The sequence below is a fragment of the Chiloscyllium plagiosum genome, chromosome 34, assembly GCF_004010195.1.
Source record: "Chiloscyllium plagiosum isolate BGI_BamShark_2017 chromosome 34, ASM401019v2, whole genome shotgun sequence".
Lineage (NCBI taxonomy): Eukaryota > Metazoa > Chordata > Chondrichthyes > Orectolobiformes > Hemiscylliidae > Chiloscyllium > Chiloscyllium plagiosum.
Genome location: NC_057743.1, coordinates 19131563 through 19154009, shown reverse-complemented (window position 1 = coordinate 19154009; position 22447 = coordinate 19131563). Strand labels below are relative to the sequence as shown.

The 22447-nt window shown below is 42.7% G+C and overlaps 1 protein-coding gene across 1 annotated transcript in view; it reads right to left on the bottom strand.

Moving 5' to 3' along the window:
- Window positions 1-11479, bottom strand: part of mfap2 (microfibril associated protein 2) — a 46101-nt gene extending 34622 nt beyond the window's left edge. Inside the window, exons 1-3 of the mRNA XM_043675438.1 lie at window positions 11331-11479; window positions 3089-3178; window positions 763-849 (exon numbers count right to left, since the gene is read on the bottom strand). Of these exons, the coding sequence (XP_043531373.1) occupies window positions 763-849; window positions 3089-3131 (130 nt within the window). The 5' untranslated portion in view covers window positions 3132-3178; window positions 11331-11479. The remainder of the gene's footprint in view (window positions 1-762; window positions 850-3088; window positions 3179-11330) is intronic.
- Between the last annotated feature and the right edge of the window lie 10968 nt (window positions 11480-22447).

Genomic DNA, 22447 nt, shown 5'->3' with positions numbered 1-22447 from the left:
TTTGACCAACTGGAAGTGGAATTTAACAAATAAATTGTAGCAAAGTTCAAAAATCTATGGAACTCAAGGAAGCATGTCAATGACCCAATTCTCCTATTTGAAACATTTTCTTGTGCCATTTGTATTCTACTAATGTGCTGTGAAGTGTCTCAGAAAAATCACACCCTTATGTTCAAACTTATTGTATGTGGAGTTAAACACAAGCCCCATCCATCTCAGTACAGAGGAACCTCAATTATCCGAACGACACGGGCAGGGAGTATTTTCTTCGGATAACCAAATATTCGGATAATTGAATGCCAGATAACACAGTTTAGCCAAGCATGAGGACCTTGTGATTTTGTTCAGATAATCCGAAATGTGGACAATCGATGTTCGGACAATCGAGTTTCCTCTGTATTTGGAAATCTCTCTCACTGATCAATCCTGACAAGTGGTGACTCTCTTGGGTGAAATCTGCTGAAATTTGTACCCGATCAGACTTGGGCTTGTACCTGATGCCATGCTTCACCCCTCTATGGTTACAGTGAGATGTACAGTTAGAGAAGCTACAGATGTGGGAGGTACTGTAGCCAACATCACTAAGTAATAGTGTACGATATAAAGGCTGGAAATTTCCTTATTCGTGCTCTGATGCTGTGCTGGAAGTGGAATTGAAACCCTGTACATTCATGAAAACACTAAAATAATGAATACGTAACCACACAGTATTCACATTCCATCAGCATTTAGAATCTGGTGATAAAAACGAGCGGGTCTTACCTGTAAGGCTGTCATATTGTCCATACTGTGGCTGTAGAGGGTACAGGGGAGGTTCCGGCAGATCATCAAACTGACCGTGAAGCATCACTGCAAAGATGAAACAGTTGGTGGGATAGCAATAACATATTCAATTTACTTCAACTTCTCGACAAGGCTAAATTAAAGCATAAATTTCGAGAACTGATCATTACTTCAACCACTTACCTTCTGTCTTGAAGTCAATGGAAATTTGGAGAAATCTAGAAGGGGCCCCAAAATTTCTATTAACCAATTCACACTATTATGTAGAATCAAGATCTACCACTACTCTACAATCTTTCTTTATCCCTCTATTTTATCAAGACCATTTACAATCAGTTTTCTTCTAAACCTCACTTTCCTGTTGCTCCTAGATGATCTTTCTCACCCCATATTCTCAATGTGTTGAAATCTCACTTTATCTTATTCCAACCTACTTTTTCCCAACATTTCAAAGCTGTGGGACTCCTTTCGTAATGTTTTCCTTCCTTTTCTTCCATCACCTGCAGCTTTTTAAAAACACGCACTGGGATCCACTATTCTTCATCATTGTCTCTCCTCTTCAACCTTGATGGTGGCTGCACTCTTCTTATCTTCAGGTCTACATTTACTCATTGCGGGAGAGGCTTCCTGGAATGCTGAATTGGCTCCATGTTTGTATACCCTTCACTTGTAGGCAGTCTGGTGAGGCAGCACAGCAAGTAACAATGAGGCTGAATTTTATGATGGTTGCATCAGGGGCAAAGACACAATTGTACCAGGGGTCACACCATTAGGCTTACTGAAGGATAGATCACTCCACAGAAAGATCCCAGTGATTTGCTCCTGTCACCTTGTCAGGGATGTTCCAACTCCAACCAACGTGGGGCTACTCCTCAAAAGAAACCCCCTACCCTGATTAAGACCATGAGACATAGGAGGAGAAGTAGGCCACTCAGCCCATCAAGTCTGTTCTGCCATTCATGATGATCCTCAACTCCACTTTCCTGCCTTTTTCCTATAACCCTTGATTTCCTTCCTAATTAAAAATCTGGACCAAGTATTACAGATCCAACTCTGTGCCTAACATCTTTTGTCAACAAGTCCTCATGACTTTTTGTAGCAGGAAAGACCTTTTCCCATAATAGTGTGCAATCCAAATCAAAGAACAGAAACTATTCTGATTGTTTCCGGTGCACGGTGGCACAGTGGTTAGCACTGCTGCCTCACAGCACCAGAGACATGGGTTCAATTCCCACCTCAGGCAACTGTCTGTGTGGAATTTACACATTCTCCCCGTGTCTACGTGGGTTTGCTCTGGTTTCCTCCCACAATCCAAAGATGTGCAGGTTAGTTGAATTGGCCATGCTAAATTAGGGGAATGGGTCTGGGTGGGTTGCTCTTCAGAGGGTCGGTGTGGACTTGTTGGGCTGAAGGGCCTGTTTCCACACTGTAACTAATCTAAACTGATGGTGAAAGCTGAAACATAATTGGAAATATCTTTAATGCAACATCACCTTGATCTGGAATATACCCACGCTTTTGACAAAACCTATTTTTCAGAACAGTTTTCCTCTTGCAGTCCGAGTGTGTCAACATCTTCTTGGGGTACAGTCCCATGCAACAGCCAATCAGGAGTTCTCTGGATCTCCTGCCAAAATTAGCCTCACTTACAAGTTTCCATGTAACCATGAGGACATTCCAATTGGATTCTCTCCCATCCTGATTCCAGATCCATCCACAGATGATACAGGACAGATCAGGACCAGAACAGAGTAGATTTTTCGTCACCTATCCAGGAAGTCCCTAAGCCATCTGAATCATAGAAGAAAAATCACAGAATCCCTACAGTGTGGAAACAGGCTGTTTGGCCCAAAAAGCCCACAATAACCCTCCGAAGAGTAACCCACCCAGACCCATTCCCCCTACCCTATTACTCTACATTTACCCCTGAATAATGCACCTAACCTACATATCCCTGAACATATGGGCAATTTAGCATGGCCAATTCACCTAACCTGCACATCTTTGGCTTGTGGGAGGAAGCCAGAGCACCCGGAGGAAACCCACGTAGACAGGGAGAGAATGGGCAAACTCCACACAGACAGTCACCCGAGGCTGGAATCAAACCCGGGATCCTGGCACTGTGAGGCAGTAGTGCTAACCACTGAGCCACTATGCTACCCCTACCTGAAGTGCCAACCTAGAATCAACTAGATGAGCAAATTGAGGAGAAAATGAGAGAATTCAAGATAAAAAATGCATTCAGGAGAAATTCCAGTTGTTCAGTCTAAGTATTTTTGACACTGCGTCATGCTTTTGTACTCACCAGGCAGGCAGAGAAGTACAAGGCAGGCGGCTCTTGCAGCCATGTCTGCAACCAAGATCTGCTTTTTGGGTCGTTAGAATTCCACGCACACTATCATGGACAAACAGATAGGGAGATGTTAGCAGGAAAATGACTGAGAATTGCACAGAATGGATTTGATCAAGCTGCTCCCATTGAGATTCCTCACTGTTTACAGCTATAAACTGAAACTAGGGAACAATCTGCCTAACTCCCCATTAAGTGCACTCAAACAGAACCAAACAAAAGGAGACAATTGAAAGCTCAAGTGCCTCCATTCCTTCCTCCCTCAGTCTGGCAACACAATTCCCATGTGTACCACACACAGTGCATACCAATGCCCGATAGCTATACTCTGAAACAGCATCAGACAAAAGCTGCAATTGCTTCCCAAACACAAAGTCAATCTATTTTTTCCCCCTCTAATTTTTGAATGCCATGGTTTGGATGTACAGCAGAAGGCCTAATTTGGTCACAGCAATATAAATGATTCAATTGAATAACAAAGAGGACAAGGGTATTACATTGTGAGCAAACTGCTATCTATGCCACTCTGTTGGCTGTTGCAGGAAGTCAGGAGCCACTCACATCAACTACCCTATGATGCTGAATGTAATTATCCATGTAAAACAAAAACAGAAATTGCTGGCAAAACTCAGCAGGTCTGGCAGGATCTATGGGGAGAAAACAGAGTTAATGTTTCAAGTCTGGTGACTCCTCATCAAAACCATCATTCATTATCCATGTGTTCACCATCAGCAGCGGGCAGTGGCAAGTTTCATGTGAATCTAGGAGTCAGTGTGCTTTGAACAAGACATTGGACTTGTACATACTGCTGTGTTTAGCGAAATGCACTCAATGAACGCAGATACATACACACAAGCGTACAGTCTACATGACGAATGACTTGCACTATGATAGTACATTTCATGACCACTGAATATTGGCAAGTGTTTTACAGTAAATTAAATACTTTTAAAGTATAGTTGCTGTTATATATACGTTTCCTCAAAGGTCTGAGAATGAGTAGATAAATACACAAAGAAAGATCTCTAGCAATTTTATAATTATGTGTATGGAGTAGGGGATGACAAAATAATGATAGGTTTGTACAATTCAATAGCTAGGCCACAATTACAGTGCCTATGAAATTTGTGGTACTACTCAATAGCATGAAGATTAAAATTACTGAAAATGCATTGTACACATTCAGCAAGAGTAAGACGCTTTAGTAACCAGGAGCAACACTGTACTGGCACAATATTGATTGCAGCAAGGATAATGAAAAGGAAATTTAATGTAGAGTTGTATATTTCCTTGTGTTCATTCATTTGCAGGATGCTGGCATCATTGACAAGACCAGCATTCACTGTTTTTAGTAGGGGATGAACAACCCCTTGTGCTACGGCAGTCCTGTTACGATTATAAATTGTTGGCAGACATGTGATTTAATCGAGTGGCTTGCTAAATCAATTCAGAGGTCAAGTAATAGTCAACCTCATTGATGTGATACCTGTGGCATATTTCCTTCCGTAAAGGGTGTTTAGTAAAGGGTGTTTTCGCAATAATCCAGCTGTTTCATGGACACCATTACCATGATTTAGCTTTTATTCAAAGTAAAAGCTGATTTATTAAATGAATGTAAATCTTCCAGCTGTCATGGTGGGATTTGAACTTAAGTCCCTGGATCATTTCTCCAAACTGCTGGATTCCAAGCTCACCAGGATCATTGCTATCCTATCATGCTCTGTATGATAAAAACACTATTTTTGCTGGTTGGTGATCATTGACAAAATGCCAATTTAAAGTGGTCACTAAGAGAAAACTTAAAAGTAAGTTCTAATGCAGTTATTGGCGCAAAGAATACTTTGCAATATGGAGGAGGTGATCTTTTCATTTAAGGGAAAAGGAAATAAATATTGGAAGTACAGGGCATAGGAATAGAGCAGATCAGTTAAGTTCAATTAGGATCACCTCAGCAAAACAAATGGAACAAAGAAAAAATAACAGTACAGCCCAGGAACAGGCCCTTCAGCCCATCAATCCCACACCAAAATATAATGTCATTCTAAACTAAAAACCTTTTGCCACTATGCGGCCTGTATCCTTCTGTTTCCTGCCTATTCATGTATGTCAAGATGCCTCCCAAACATTGCTATTGTATCTTTTTGATTAGATTACTTACAGTGTGGAAACAGGCCCTTCGGCCCAACAAGTCCACACTGACCCGCCGAAGTGCAACCCACCCAGACCCATTCCCCTACATTTACCCCATCACCTAACACTACAGGCAATTTAGCATAGCCAATTGACCTAACCTGCACATTTTTGGATTATGGGAGGAAACCAGAGCACCCGGAGGAAACCCACGCAGACACGGGGAGAATGTGCAAACTCCACACAGACTGTCGCCTGAGGCAGGAGTTGAACCCGGGTCTCTGGCGCTATGAGGCAGCAGTGCTAACCACTGTGCCACTGTGCTGCCCAATTGTATCAATATTGTGCATAAAACAAATAACTTCATTAATCAAAGTTTGCTGAATAACTCTTAGACAGTGTCAGCGATGCTCAGTAATTTTTGAAATGATAAAAAGAAAACATTTATACGTATGCTGTGTCTCACTCTCAGACACTTCCCAAAACCGTTCACTGTCAAATAACTTTTGAAATCTGGCCACTTTTATTTGGTAGGTTTACAAGGTATAAGTGGCTTGATTCTACCATCTCCTCTGGCAGTGTATTCTAGGCACCTTCTGTACAACAAACTTGTCTCTCACATCTCCTTCCAACATTCCCCCCTTTTATTCTAAACCCACATCCTCTAGTAAGGGACATTTTTACCTTAGGAAAAAGACTCCGACTATCCATGCCTCTCATAATTTAGTAAACCTCTATCAGGTCACCCCTCAGCCTCCAATGTTTAAGTGAAAACAAACCATGTTTGTCCAATCACCCCTCATAGTTAATGCCCTCCAAGCCAGGCAACACCCTGGTAAGTTATTCCTGTTCCCTTTCCAAAGCTTCCACATCCTTCTGGTAGTGTGGCAACCAGAACAGTTTACCATTTTCCAAATGTGGCCTGACGAACATTCTATACAGCTGTAACACGACTTACCAATTTTTATATTCTAATCTCTAACCAATGGAGAAAGTAAGGACTGCAGATGCTAGAGATCAGAGTCGAAAAGTATAGCGCTGGAAAAGCACAGCAGGTCAGACAGCATCCAAGAAGCAGGAGAGTCAACATCTCAGGCATAAGCCTTTCATAAGTGCCACAATTTTCCAGCACCACACTTTGTCTCCAACTAATGGAGCAAGCATGCCATAAATCTTCTTGACCACCTTATCCACTTGTGGTTTTCTGGTGAGCCACATCTTATTCATATGTTAATACAAAGGTTACATCTCACCCACACACACTGCTCGCCCATTATCCTGAAAATGACAACTCTGGCTATAATTTGGTCTTTCAGGCATTGGTAAAACTCATTTGTCACTATAAGTGTGACACATTTGGTGATATAGTGGTATTGTCAGTGGATTAGTAATCCAGAGATCCAGGCTAATTCTCTAATTCTCAGATCACACTATGGCAGCTAATGGAATTTATACTCAATTAAGTGGAGGGGGTTGTTGTGTCTGCCTGCCCTTCATGCATTTTTGTACCACTGTCTACCCTAATTTTATTTCATTTGCTTATTTAAAGCAATAATGAGCAAATGTCTGCAAATTCCTTCTCATGGGAGGTAGGGGGTATATATACAGCTGAACCCATACCTGACCTGACATCCATGCTGTTTGAATCACAGCAAGGAGCTATAGGGTCCCAGACTCAGACCGGTGACGCTAAGACTAATCACACTGCCTCCCCGGACATCATCATCAGCAGTGGAATCGTGGAGGATGGTCAGGCATGGAGTCTTTGAATGCGAGAGGCAGCTACTGTACTGCACCTACTACTCAGTTGTGGCTCACTGACAGTCTCTTCCACTCTTATGCTCTGTCAGAGACATTTGGAAGGATTTGCAAATTGACAATCAACTTGTCTGGTCACATTACAAGCTACATTCAACTGCCACCCAAAGCTTCTGGCTTAAAGGCTAAGGACACTATCCATTGTTGCCTTGTGAGCTATCTCCCTCAGAAACCTCAGGACATTCCAGTATCACGTCCTTCTTCTCCAGACATTTATGGGGCAAGACAATGAGAGGGAGAGAAACTCCTCAGGAAGGAATACATTAGAGAGTACCATGAATAAATTGGGGTGACCCTGGACACATGGGCTTATACGACCTGCTTACTGTTATCTGCACCCGCATTTCTGCAGAAGATCCCAACTTCTGTCTTTGAAGCACTACTCAGGGTTTCCATGTCTTGCTCGACATTCTGCCTTCATGGGTTAATTCCTGCTCACTTTGACCTGGGTTGGCCCGGTCCCCGGTGTTTCAACTGTTTTTTTTTTACATTACATTACAGTGTGGAAACAGGCCCTTCAGCCCAACAAGTCCACCTAGCAACCAATTCTTGTCTCTGAATACTTCAGCTATCATTCCTCAGCAACCCCCTTTAATGTTATCCTCATTCCCTTTGTTAATCAACACTGACCTCCACTGCCTTTTCTCTACTCTGTCACTGTTAGCTAACATGACCCCCACCTCTGAAATTGCTTTGCAAAATTCAAAATACAACCAGATTGGCCATGATCTTATCGAGCTTTGTAGCAGGTTCCAGGGTCCAGTTCACTTGTTTCTGCTCCTAATTTCTTGCATCTAACCTCCTTCCTCCACTTTCTAAAGAGCCTTCTCTTCAACCCATGCAACAAACCAGTGTCCATTATCTCCTGCTCTGAGCAAAGTGAACAAACAAGTGCAAGTTATTGGTGATTAGCACCAGCGGACAGGTAATCCTCAGACTCTTGCTGCCAGAGAAATGGGATTTGTGTTCCACAATCAATTTCTTTGGCCTTGTCACAATATTCAGTGTTTCTATTCTCTTTGCATCTGATACACTTCTCCATTCAAGAGGGATTACACTGTGATTAATTATTACACTGGTATTGTTTGGAGTCTCACAGTTGTTGCTTCTGTTTTGACAGCAAGCTAATGCAGTTATAAGGGGAAATTGTGTGTTTTGCCTGATCATCCAGCCACATGCATACAAACCCTAATTTCCTGTTATTGATACACTGGGTACCTCCTTCATCCTAGAATCCCTACAGTGTGGAAACAGGCCCTTTGGCCCAACAAGTCCACACCAACCTTCCGAAGAATAACCCACCCAGACTCATTCTTCTCCCCTTTTATCCTATATTTATCCCTAAATAATGCACCAAACCTACACATCCCTGAGCAATTTAGCATGGCCAATTCACCTAACCTACACATCTTTGGAATGTGAGAAGAAAATGGAGCACCCAGAGGAAACCCACAAAGATACAGGAAGAACCCACACAGACAGTCGCCCGAGGCTGGAATCAAACCCAGGTCGCTGGTGCTGTAAGACTAAGCAGTGCTAAACATTAAGCCACTGTGCTGCCTGAAATCACACCATGTCCAGTATCCAGTATTTAGTCACGTGAGCCTGTTTCTGTGCTGTACACCTCTATGACTCTATGACTCTATAAGTAGGCTACTCTCAGCCAGGACAACAGTACTGAGCTTGAGGAGGTGGGTAGAGGAATATTATATCAGCTAGAGTTGTCACTCCTTATGGGCGACACGGTGGCTCAGTGGTTAGCACTGCTGCCTTACAGAGCCAGGGACCCGGGTTCGATTCCAGCCTTGGGCGACTGTCTGTGTGGAGTTTGCACATTCTCCCTGTGTCTGCATGGGTTTCCTCCGGGTTCTCCAGTTTCCTCCCACAAACCAAAGATGTGCAGGTCAGGTGAATTGGCCATGCTAAATTGGGAAATGGGTCTGGATGGGTTACTCTTCAGAGGGTCGGTGTGGACTTGTTAGGCCGAAGAGCCTGTTTCCACACTGTAGGGAATCTTATCATCTAATCTAATCTAATTATTCAGTGCCAACTCCCGGCAAATCCGCTAAGCAGAAGTTGAGGGAACCCACAAAATCTGTTTCAATTCTAATACTTTCTAAACAAATTCCACAGACACATTTGTCTAAACTCACACATGAGGAATACTCACTTCAGTGAAGATGAAGTGTATTCCATGCGACTGAACCCCAACAAAAGTCAGTGACTACTTATGGTTGTGCTAAGCTAGAGTTGACCATAACCAATTGGGATCAATTTTACACCCTTATTACTTTCTAACTTTGGGACTGTAGTGATGGAGATTGTCCCTTAATCATTGAATAGTGAAGCCATCCAAGATACGGACAGATAGCCTACATATATATAAATATAACTCACGGCTACATATATATAAATTAAAGTCATTAATGTATGCCAAACCTAGCAATGGTTCTGGGACTGAATAACGACTAACCACAGTATCCCTCCCTGATTCTGCAAAAAGAAAATCACAACTGTTTTCTGTTCCTCAGATAATTTTATATCTATATTCTTACTGCCCTTTTTGTTGCATGGGCACAAATGTTGTTAATAATTGCTTAATGTGGTGCTTTACCAAACCTTCGTTTTGAAATCAACGTACAGATCACTAACTGCACTGTCCTTATCCAACAGTAACTTGTCTCAAGGTGGTTCCCTGGAATGTACTGTTAAACAAAATTTGACACCCTGTTATTTCATCAAAACTCAAATCAAGATGCATGTTTGTCCTTAATTGTCTGTGCTGTCCTTTGTCCACTCTGACTCTCCTCTATTAGTTCTTGCCTGTTAATTTTCCCCATGACTTTTGTTTCTAGAAGCTTCTGGGCCATCATCATTAATCTTTTGTTGGGTTTGTAATTGCCAGGCATATCCAACTCTCATTTTTTTGAACAAAGATTTGCAATTTTCTGTCACTGCCTCTGCCTCTTGTTTAGAGTGTTGTTTTGATAGAATTTAACATCCGTGAGACCCCTGCACGGTTTTGGCTTCAATGCATCCTTCACCCCATCATTGCTGCCATGTCTTCAGCTGTTTGTGCTCCAGGATCTGTAATTGCTTTCCTAAAGTGCTCCGTATCTCTCCCTCCTTTAAAATGACCTTTAAAACCTATTTCCTTGACTGTACAATCAGTGACAATTATTACACAGAAAGAAGATGGAGTCTGTTTGACCCACCTTGTCTGTACCAGCTTGCCGAATGACTAATTTCCTGCCTCCTCCCTGCAACTCTGCACATTCTTCCTTTTCAGATAACCAGTTAATGCCCTTTTGAATGTAACCTCTTATCCAATATTTCCTAACTGACTCAATGTCAACCGTTGTTCAGTAACACTCCTGTATAGTGGCCTAGTAGGGACATTTTTGCTACATTAAAAGGTGTTGAGATTCTTGTTGACAAACTGATGGCAAAACGCATTAGGAATGGTTTAGAAGCAGCATCTCTGTTGGTAAAATGGAGTTGATCCTGTGGGAGATCACTGGATGAGATTCCAGCCCTTACTAGGGCAGCAAGCCAGGTCTGTGTCATTTGGAAGCCTCACAGTTCAGCTTTCTCTGCAGGAGTCCCTGCTGTGTTCTGGCAAATCTGCAGTTGCTGGAGCACACATCTGGGTGTAATTACAGTGTATCCTCCAACCCCCTCCCCATCCATCCACACACACACACACCTCCCCCACCTCCAGCTCTACAAACCCAAGGCTCCAGAAACCAACAGAACAAAGAGCTTTGACTTCGGAGTTGGGTTTTCTTTTAAGCATTCTTCTTAAAATATACATCTATTTTTTTAAAAAAGTTTGATTCAACAGGTTTTTTTTTCGGAAAATTATATTTGTATGAAATGCTGTAGGAAAGTCACAGACTTAGAGCCCAGACTGAGCCCAGGAATAGTTCACACCTCACAGGGTGATCCTAACTGGGGGAATAAAAATGAAAAGCGCACAAAATGCATTTTTCTTCAGCTTGGATTCCCACTCACTCCTTCTATAAAGTCAATTTGTACAATCCCCAAGAGTTTCTAATGAGTTAACAAATAGATCTGAAAGATAGTTCACATGCAGCTGCAGATTTTGAAGTTTTGTCTAAAGTCAGACTATGAGGTCATCAAAGTGCCACAGACTGCAGGAAAGTACAAAGAGAAGGATCGAAGTTAGTGATCAGCCTGTATTTGTGGATCTTCCACACAATATCTAATATAGAGTGATCTTTCTTACCGGATCCGCTTGTGCAACTCCACAAATTCTCTCGCACTGAGTCTGATTGAAACACACCCCAGATGGCACACCAACTCCTGCCCCTGACTCGGGGCTCCACTGGGTCTTAAAGCCAGTGTCTTACTTCACAACAACGTAAACCCCAGTGTCAAGGATGTCCCGCAAGCTGTCCGCAATTAACTAAATGTTTAGTAGCTTTCGCAGGGTCAGCAAAGTAAACGGCAGCAAAAATATTTCAGTTATTTATTTTACAAGCCGTGACTTGCCTTCTGACCACCGTCTCTATCACAGTCCCTCCTGTAGTTTATGGATATGGCTGGCGTCAGGACCAAACTGGCCATTATTACAGGGTAGACCAGCAGGAGGCTGGAAGAACTCAGCAAGCCAGGCAGCATCAGGAGGTGGAGAAGTCAACGTTTTGAGTGTAACCCTCCTTCAGATCAGGGTTGCTATGTTCTTCCAGACTCCTGTTTGCCTACCTTGGATTCAGCATCTGCAGTTTATTTTGTCTCTAGTTACTATAGGGTAGCCAATCTTGAAACGCTGTTTGACCATATAAGCCATCACAAACCAATCTTGACTTCACCCAACATTCACATTCTAGCACATTCCCAACGGGAGTAATTAGGAAGTGATTGGGAGCAAGGACCCTATTTGAATTTCCTCCCTTTCTCTACCCTGCTGTTCCTAGTCCTGCCCTCTCTGAGATCAGCCAACTAAGCACTGACTGGGCTGTCTCAACAAGCAGGTGCCAGTCAGTGCGGTGCTTCCTGGAGGTGCAGGAAGCAGAGTCCATGAATACTGTTAAGGCTGAATTAAATGGATTGTTGATAAGCAAAGGGCTGGAAGGTTATCAGGGATAGGCAAGAATGTGGAGTAATCAGATTAGCCATGGTTTATGAATGGTGGAGCAGGCTTGAGGGGCCAAGTGGCCTTCTGCTGTTCCTAATTTGAATGTACCCAATTCCTATTGACCAGCCAATTCTCCTCTAGAATCCCTCTATCTGGAAGGATGTGCCATTGAAACCCTAAGCCATACAGCTGCCCAGGAGACAAAGGCACCACCATTTGTAAGAATGTTTCCATTGAACGTGAACCAACTTCTAGTCTCGGGTGATTGTGTGAAAGAATCGATAGTGTGGAGCTGGAAAAAGCACAGCACGTCAGGCATCATCAGAGAAGCAGGAGGTCAATGTTTCAGGTGAGAACCTTTCATTAGTTCTCACTGTCTCCTGATTGTGTGAAAGGCAAAGGATCTGACCATCTGACATCATTAGTTTGTCAACCTCTGTTTATCTTTTTCACTGTCCAAGAGTGTCACCAGCCACACATTTTTCCGTTTCTTCTTTCATCCTGTTGTTAATCAAGGCTGTCACTCTTGTGCAGGCATGATGTGGAGGTGCCAGTGTTGGACTGGGGTGGACAAAGTTAAAAATCACTCAACACCAGGTTATAGTCCAACAGGTTTATTTTGGAAGTAGTGGCTTACACAGCACTGGTTCTTCATCAGATAGCTGTGGAACACTACGCATAATTTATACCAATAGACCACAATGTCATGCAGCTGAAAGGATAAATTGAACAAACCTAGATTGCTGTTAAGTATTTCATGTTTTAAAATGGGTTGCAGGTTTCAGTCCATTAATATGTACATCTCAGAACTTCTTTCAAGTCACATTCTTGAGATAACTTAGGGGTTAATTTTTAAAAAGGTAACATCTCAGCTCAGACAATGCATTAAAGGTGAAAATGTGTTGCTGGAAAAGCGCAGCAGGTCAGGCAGCATCCAAGGAACAGGAGAATCGACGTTTCGGGCATAAGCCCAATTCCTGAAGAAGAGCTTATGCCCGAAACGTCGATTCTCCTGTTCCTTGGATGCTGCTGACCTGCTGCGCTTTTCCAGCAACACATTTTCAGCTCTGATCTCCAGCATCTGCAGTCCTCACTTTCTCCTCGAATGCATTAAAGGTGTAAGGTTAGAGTCTGTCTTTATCCCAATCTTGAATCAGACTGGTTCTATTTGCAAAGTAGGAATTTATAAAATGTTACATGGACTGACTACCTGCATTGATTGCCTGCAGATTATGCATTTTTTTGAACAAAATAGAGTGTATCTGCAATTACAATTCTGCAAATGCAAATTCACCCCATAGACTTATATGTGTGTGCGTACATGTGAGGAGGGAGAGAGAGAGAGAGTGTGTTTGTGTGTGTGTGTGCGCGTGTGAGTGTGAGTGCATGTGAGAGTGTGTGTGTTTGCTTTTGTGCGTGCTTGCTCAAGTGTGTGTGAGTGTGGCGGAGTATAAGCTAGTGAGAGGGTGTGCGTGGGTATGAGTGTGGGGGGTGTATGTGTGTGTGTGTCTGAGAGAGTGTGTGTATGAGAGAGGGTCTGTGTGAGTGTGTGAGTATTTAAGAGTGTGAGTGTATGTGTGTGTGAGAGTGTATAGTGTGGTTGGGTCACCTGTAGTCTACCAAGCATGCACACACGCAAACGTACACTCTCACATGCACTCACACTCACACTCACACACATACTCACACAAACACACTCTCTTTCCCTCTCCCTCACATACACGAACACGCATGTATAAGTCTATGGGGTGAATTTGCATTTACAGAATTGCAATTGCAGATACATTCTATTTTGTTCAAAAAGCACACAATCTGCAGGCAATCAATGCAGGCAGTTGATCCATGTAATATTTTATAGATTCATACTTTGGAAATAGAGCCAGTCTGACTCAAGATTGGGATACGGACAGACTCTAACCTCACACATGGCCTGAGCTGAGATGCCACCTTTTTTTATTAAACCTTAAGTCATCTTGAGAATGTCACTTGAAAGAAGTTCTGGGATTTACATATTAATGAACCAAAATCTGCAACTCATTCTAAAAGATAAAAGACTTAACAGCAATCTAGGTTTGTTCAGTACAGGAATATCATTTCGATTGCATGACACTGATTTTTTTGCTCTTAATTCTGTGTCTTATGATCCTGCTCCAGAGCTACCTGATGTAGGAGCAGTACTGCGAAAGCTAATACAGGTACTTCCAAATAAACCTGTTAGACTATAACCTGGTGTTGTGTGATTTTTAACTCTTGTGCAGTTCGAAGGGAGTGCTGCACTGTCAGAGATCACACTTTTCACATAGGATGCTAAACAGTGGCTCTCTCTGCCCCTTCAAACATAAAAGACAGCACGTCAGTATTTCAAGAAAGATCAGATCTTCCTGGTGTCCATGCCAATATTTATCCTTTATATAGACTCAAGACCAAAAAGTCACCAGAATATACCCAGGGATGGAGTTGAAAGCATGTGATAGATCATGACTCTCACCACAAAGGTTTTAAATTGCAAGAGGGATGCCACTTGTTTGGAGGGAAGTTACACTGAAAGCTGGAAGAGATCTGGGAGTAACAAAAATTATCAATATTGAGGAGGTGTAGAGTTGCTAATATGCAAACTATGACCCATACTATAGTGATGCCATCTGGCTCACATTATCTTTTCAAATCCATGAGATTTCCTAGCACTTGTAAAAGTATGGAAGTTTTTGATTTTGGCCCATGGCAATGAAACAATGGTGAGAGAGTTCTGAGTTATGACGGTGTGTAACTTGGAGGGGTATTTGGTGACAGTGGTGTTCCTCTGCATATGTTGCTCTTATCCTTCGAGTTGGTTGAGGTTGTGGCAGAGTATAACCTGAGGCCATGATGCTGAAGCTGCTTCATGTTGTGATCAGGATGCCCCTTGAAGATGTTGCTGAGTTATTATCTTTGAAAGCCCTAAAGCACTCAATGCTTAGATTCTTCTGTCTTCCGCTGGGTATGAAGGGATCTCATTGACATTTCATTACTAAGCGGAGTGTACAGAGGGTGACCCTGCACCACCATTTCAGATTAAACCCCAGTTGCCCTGGAAGGAGACACGAACAATCTGGCAACCAGAGATTTCAATTAAAGCAAAATATTGAGGATGCTGGAAATTTGAAACAAAAGAGCAGAGAATTCTGGATTACTCAGCCTTAAAAAAATATTCAAAGACTCTATTTTCACCAATAGACCTTGAGATATAAGAGCAAAATTAGGCCCATCATGTCTGCTCTACCATTCAATCATGACTGGTGTTTTTCAACCCTATTCTCCTGATTTTTCCCTGTAACCCTTGATCCCCTTATTAATCAAGAACCTATCTGACTCTGTTTCAGACAATAAAACACTTGGCCTCCATAGCCCTCTGCAGCAATGAGTTGCATAGATTCACCACCCTCTGGCTGAAGAAATTCCTCCTCAACTCAATTCTAAAGGGTCATGCGTTCACTCTGAGGTTGTGTCCTCGGGCCCTAGTCTCTCCTACTAGAACAGCTTCACCATGTTCAGTCTATCCATGCCTCTCAGTATTCTGTAAATTTTCAATCAGATCCCACTTCAACCTTCTAAATCAATTGCGTCCTCAACCGCTCCTCATATGACAAGCCCTTCATCCCTGTAATCATTCTTGTGAACCTCCCCCGTACCCCCTCTGGCACATCCTTCCTTAGATAGGGGTCTCAAAACAGCTCGCAATATTCCAAATGTGGTCTGACCATAGCCTAATACAGCCTCAGCATTACATTTTTTCTATTGTATTCTAGTGCTAACATTTCAATTGTCTTCCTAATTGCCAACTGAACCTGCATGTTAACATTAAGAGAATCCTGAACTAGAACTCTTAAGTCCCTTTGTACTTCAGATTTCTAAAGCTTTTTCCCATTTAGTAAATAGTCTACATCTCTATTCTTCCTATCAAAATGTATAACCTTACACTTTCCCACATTGTATTCCACATGCCAATTCTTTGTCCCCTCTTCTAGCCTGTCTAAGTCTGCAGCTTCTCTATTTCCTCAACCCTAACTGCCCCTCCTCCTATCTTTGAGTCATCTGTAAATTTAGCAACAATACCCTCAGTTCCTTCATCCAGATCATTAATGTATAATGTGAATAATTGTGGTCCCAACACACACCCCTCTCCACTGCGGAACTCCACCAGTCACTGGCTGCCATCATGAAAAATAAACCTTTATCCTCACTCTCTTCCTTCTGCCAGTCAGTCAATCTGCTGTCCATGCCAGTACCTTGCCCTTAACACCATGAGTCCTTATCTTATTTAGCAGCCTCCTGTGTGGCACCTTTTCAAAGACCTTCTGGAAATCCAATTGGATCACATTAACTGTCACTCCTTTGTCTAAAAAGTGAAAATCAGAAACAAAAATAAAAGTTGTTAGAAAAGCTCAGCATCTGTGAAGTTAATGTTTCATGTCTGGTGACCCTTCCTCAGAACTCTCCTTTGTCTAACTTGCTTGTTACCTCCTCAAAAAATTCTAACAGATTTGTCACCTCCAGGTGAGGCAGTTGCACAGACTGGCACCTGCCTGGGAAGATTAGATACTGCCCAGTTGGTGCTTAGTCAGCAGATCTCAAAGAGGGCAGGAGTAGGAACATTATAATTGACCGCAGCAGCTTGAGGTCAGAAAGTGTGGGGTGAATCAGCCAGAGTCCTCGTTCCCAATCACTTCCTAGTTGCTCCTTTGGAAAACGTGCCAGATTGTGACTTTTTGGTGAAGACACGATTGGTTTCTGATGACTTAACGTGGTCAAAGAGCATTAGAGTGAATTCTATTCGCGTCCCGTCACTTTGAGTGGAGGTCCACAAAGAGTAAGAACATTGAAAGGACTTGCATAGTCAATGTGTACTGAGTTCAGGGTTTACCCAGCCATTCCCATGAATATGGGGGAGCTGTTGGTGGGAAGTTTTGTCCTTGTTGACACTGTGGCCACTGACCCCCAAAGTGACTATGTCTGTACCCAATCCTGGCCATCAGACATAACTTCTTACCAATATCTTCATTTTGGAAACCCCTGGATGACCCTGGTGGAGTTCAGCCAGTATCTGGCAACGACCTTTGCCTGGGACATCATTCTTGCTTCCCATAATAATATGTTGTCCTCTATGGTGATCCGGTCTCTCTGGGCCAAAAAAGGTTTCAATTCTGGCTGTGATGGCCCTTTGGTATCCCCCATCACTACCAGCTGTTTCAGTTTTGCCAGGACTGGATCTTACCGCATTCAAAATTGGCTACACAGTAAAATTGGCCAGTTTGGTACTGTATACAGCTATCCATAAATTAAAGGTGTTTCAAGTCTAAATATGACTTCTCATTTGAACAAATCTGAATAGTTCCAACGTGGTCCAGTTCTGGGCCACAGAGATTGCGATGATATGGAACTCTGACTGGACACTCTGATCTTCAGTTCACCATTAGAGTGATGGTGTACCATGTCTGAAATAGTCAGACTACTTGATACACTGTCTCATGTAGTATAGGTATAGCTCTCCCACACCCTGCGATAATCAGACTCGGTCCCATTTCTTGATTTGAGTAAGATCAATGGCTCTCTGTTCCTCTTGATTGACCCTTCAGTTGTTCTGACAATAGATGACCTCATCTTTGTCTGATCTCTATGGTTTCTGATTTCTTGTTCCTTAACCAAACTTCATATAGAAGGTATTTAAGGTTGACAGCATTTTCGCCCTCGTCTGGAGTTATATGGACTCTAGTTTATTCTACCATGGATTCCTCTGCTTGTTTCACCTCTTCATGGTCTTGAGAGATTATCGAGTGGTTAGCTAATGGCAAGGTCCCTACGACAGTTGCCATTCCTATGGACTATCATGACTGACTGAGGCTACAGTCCCATCATCTCTCGCAGCTGTAAGGATGCCAATCCATGCTGATTTGTGATAAGCAAACTTTAGTAATTATGAATATTGAATGTCACTACATTACTTTATTGCTTTTTTTTGTTGACATCTGGGATCACATTAATTCTGAAGCATGAAACAGTCAATTGGAATCTCCATAATTGCTTGAGTTTCAGAGTAACACACCATCTTGTGGTGATAATGTCACATTACAGTAAGTTAAAAATCACACATCACCAGGTTATAATCCAACAGGTTTATTTGGAAACACTAGCTTTTAAAGCGCTGCTCCTTCATCAGGTGCTTGTGGAGTATAAGATCATAAGACACAGAATTTATAGGAAAAACATAAATTCTGTGTCTTATGATCTTATACTCCGCAACCACCTGATGAAGGAGCAGCGCTTCAAAAGCTTGTATTTCCAAATAAACCTGTTGGATTATAAACTGCTGTTGTGTGATTTTTATCTTTGTCCATCCCAGTCCAACACCGGCACCTGCAAAACATTGCAGTAATGTCACAAAAACACACTAAACCCAGTGTTTTTTTAAAGATCTGTGGATTTTAGTTATGAGAAACTGGATATAGCCTGGTTGTTAACTCTGTTCTAGTGCTGAATGTAGGTTCAATCTGTCAATGGGTTGAGTTGAAGGGGGACATCATAATAACAGAAGGAAGAAGAACATGATACCTCAGTCATTTGGTGGAATGATAGAACAATGCTTATTGCATTTCAAAACACATTCATTGTGCAAAGTTACAAAATTCCTTCAAAGGGAACTTTACTCGAAGATAATTATTAAAGGAGATAGGAGGTAAGCAGGAGAGTGGGAATAGCTGTGGAATATGAAAAAGAATAGAGATTTGTTGGGAAGGATGGCCTGTTTTTGTGCTGCAACACTATGATTCTGTGACCGAATCTCTTGAAAACATCTCAAAATATTTCAAATACAATGAGACGTGTTTGTGAAAGGCACTGTGTAAATGTGAGTTTTATAACTTACTGTGTAGGAGAGTGCAAGGATAAACAGAGGTCCACAAAGGAGATGGAATAGAAATGGCCAAGTAGCTTATTTTAGATTAGTGGTGCTGGAAGAGCACAGCAGTACAGGCAGCGTCCGAGGAGCAGTAAAATCGACGTTTCGGGCAAAAGCCCTTCATATTCCTGATGAAGGGCTTTTGCCCGAAACGTCGATTTTACGGCTCCCTTTATTGAAGTTCTTGTGCGAAGGCAGCTTGCAGTACCTGTGTGTGTCTCATGGGAAAGGTGTCATGACTATAGCAAACCAGGATGAACATTTGTATGTAACTGCATTTCAATCCAACAGAGAAAGTATAAGTTGTTACTAAGATGTTGGAATTGGACTTGCATCAATGGAGAAGGTTACATCCTCAGAGAGCAAGGCCACAGGGTGATCTTGGTTCAGGTCACATTTACAGAGGATGGTGGACAGGAAACAGTCAGAAGTGGATTGATGGTCCTGCATGGAGGTGGCCAGACAAATTCTGGATTAGTGGTGCTGGAAGAGCACAGCAGTTCAGGCAGCATCCAACCATACAAATGTTACAATAGAATATGAACTGAGATACAGATGAAAGAGAATGATGTTGATGATGCTGGCAGGTGGGACTAGATTGGGTTGGGAAGTCTGGTCGGCGTGGATGGGTTGAACCGAAGGGTCTGTTTCCATGCTGTACATCTCTATGACTCTAAGTGGAAATTGGCAGTCTTTATGAGATAGGATATAGGGTCAGGAGCTTAGTTCAGGGTTGAATATTACTATAAAAATTGCAAACATTTTGGTTCAGCCTTAATTAGAGAGGATAAGAGATGGAGGTCAGTGATGAGGTTAGAGAGTTTAAAGTGGAGGAAACAAGATAATGGCTTGTTCTTATCAAGTTATAGAGTCATAGAGACATATAGCACACAAACAGACCCATTTGGTCCAAACAGTCCATTCCGAACATAATCCTAAACTAAACCAGTTCTACCTGCCTGCTCCAGATCCATATCCCTCTAAACCTTTCTTATTCCAGGTGTTAGATTTGGAATTGGTGAGCACTTTTGGTGATAGTGACCACAATTCGGTCATGTTTACTTTAGTGATAGAAACGGATAGGTATATATTGGAGGGCAAGAGTTATAGCTGGAGGAAAGACAATTACGATGCGAATAGGCAGGAAATTATAGACCAGTTAGTCTGACCTCAGTGGTGGGAAAGATGCTAGAGCCGATTATAAAGGATAAAATTACGGCACATCTGGATAGTAGTAACAGGATAGGACAGAGTCAGCATGGATTTATGAACACCCCTCCATTTCGGAATGCCGGGCACTGACCAGTGGGGTACCGCACGGATCAGTACTGGGACCGCAGCTTTTTACAATCTATCTTCAGGATATACAAGATGGTATTAGCAATAACATTCGCAAATTTCATCAGCTGGGTGGCAGGGTGAAATGTGATGAGGATGTTAGGAGATTACAGGGTGACCTGGACAAGTTAGGTGAGTGCTCAGATGCATGGCAGATGCACTTTCACGTGGATAAATGGATCCTTATCCACTTTGGTGGCAAGAACAGGAAGGCAGATTACCACCTAAGTGGAATCAATTTAGGTAAAGGGGCAGTACAGAGAGATCTGGGGGTTCTTGTACACCACTCAATGAAGGTAAGCATGCAGGTACAGCAGGTAGTGAAGAAGGCTAATAGCGTGCTGGCCTTCATAACAAGAGGGATTGAGTATAGAAGCAAAGAGGTCCTTCTGCAGCTGTACAGGGCCCTGGTGGGACCACACCTGGAGTACTGTGTGCAGTTCTGGTCTCCAAATTTGAGGAGAGACATTCTGGCTATTGAGGGAATGCAGCGTAGGTTCACGAGGTCAATTCTTGGAATGGCGGGATTACCTTACACTGAAAGACTGGAGCGACTGGGCTTGTGTACCCTTGAGTTTAGAAGACTGAGAGGGGATCTGATTGAGACATATAAGATTATTAAAGGATTGGACACTCTGGAGGCAGGAAACATGTTTCCGCTGATGGGTGAGTACCGAACCTGAGGACACAGCTTAAAAATACGGGGTAGATCATTTAGGACAGAGATGAGGAGAAACTTGTTCACCCAGAGAGTGGTGGCTGTGTGGAATGCTCTTCCCCAGAGGGCAGTGGAGGCCCAGTCTCTGGATTCATTTAAGAAAGAGTTGGATAGAGCTCTCAAAGATAGTGGAATCAAGGGTTATGGAGATAAGGCAGAAAGAGGATACTGATTGGGAATGATCAGCCATCATCATATTGAATGGCGGTGCAGGCTTGAAGGGCTGAATGGCCTACTCCTGCACCTATTGTCTATTGTCTATTTGGGCTGTGGAAGGAAACTGCAGGTGATGGGCACAATTGAAATATGGAGCTGATTCAATGACCAGTTACTGCGGGTCCTTGATAAGTATGTACCGGTCAGGTAAGGAGGAAGCTATCGGGCACGGGAGCCGTGGTTTACTAAGGAAGTTGAATCTCTTGTCAAGAGGAAGAAGAAGGCTTATGTTAGGATGAGATGTGATGGCTCAGTTATGGCGCTTGAGAGTTACAAGTGAGCCAGGAAAGACCTAAAGGGAAAGCTAAGAAGAGCCAGGAAGGGACATGAGAAGTCATTAGTGGATAGGATCAAGGAAAGCCTTAAGGCTTTCTTTAGGTATATCAGGAATAAGAGAATGACTAGAGTAAGATTGGGGCCAATCAAGGATAATAGTGGCAAGTTATGCATGGAGTCAGAGGAGATGGGGAAGCACTAAGTGAATACTTTTAATCAGTATTCACATTAGAAAAAGACAATGTGGTGGAGGAGAATACTGAGATACAGGCTACTAGACTAGATGGGATTGAGGAGTATAAAGAGGAGGTGTTAGCAATTCTGGAAAGTGTAAATATAGATGTCTCCTGGGCCAGATGGGATTTATCCTAGGATTCTCTGGGACGGTAGGGAGGAGATTGCCAAGCCTTTGCTTTGATCTTTATGTCATCATTGTTGACAGGAATAGTGCCAGTAGACTGGGGGATTGAAGAGGGTGAAGACATGACTGCCCAGTTGGTTCAGTGCGCTACATGCGTGATGTGGGAGCTGTTTTCGTTAGAAAGTAGGTTGAGAGGTGACTTAATTGAGATATATACGCTAATCAGATGGTTAGATAGGGTGGACAGTGGGAGCCTTTTTCCTCGGATGGTGATGGCTAGCATAGCTTTAAATTAAGGGGTGATAGATATAGGACAGATGTCAGAGGTAGTTTCTTTACTCAGAGAGTAGTAGGGGGTGTGGAATGCACTGCCTGCAACAGTAGTAGACTTGCCAACTTTAAAGGGCATTTAAATGGTCATTGGG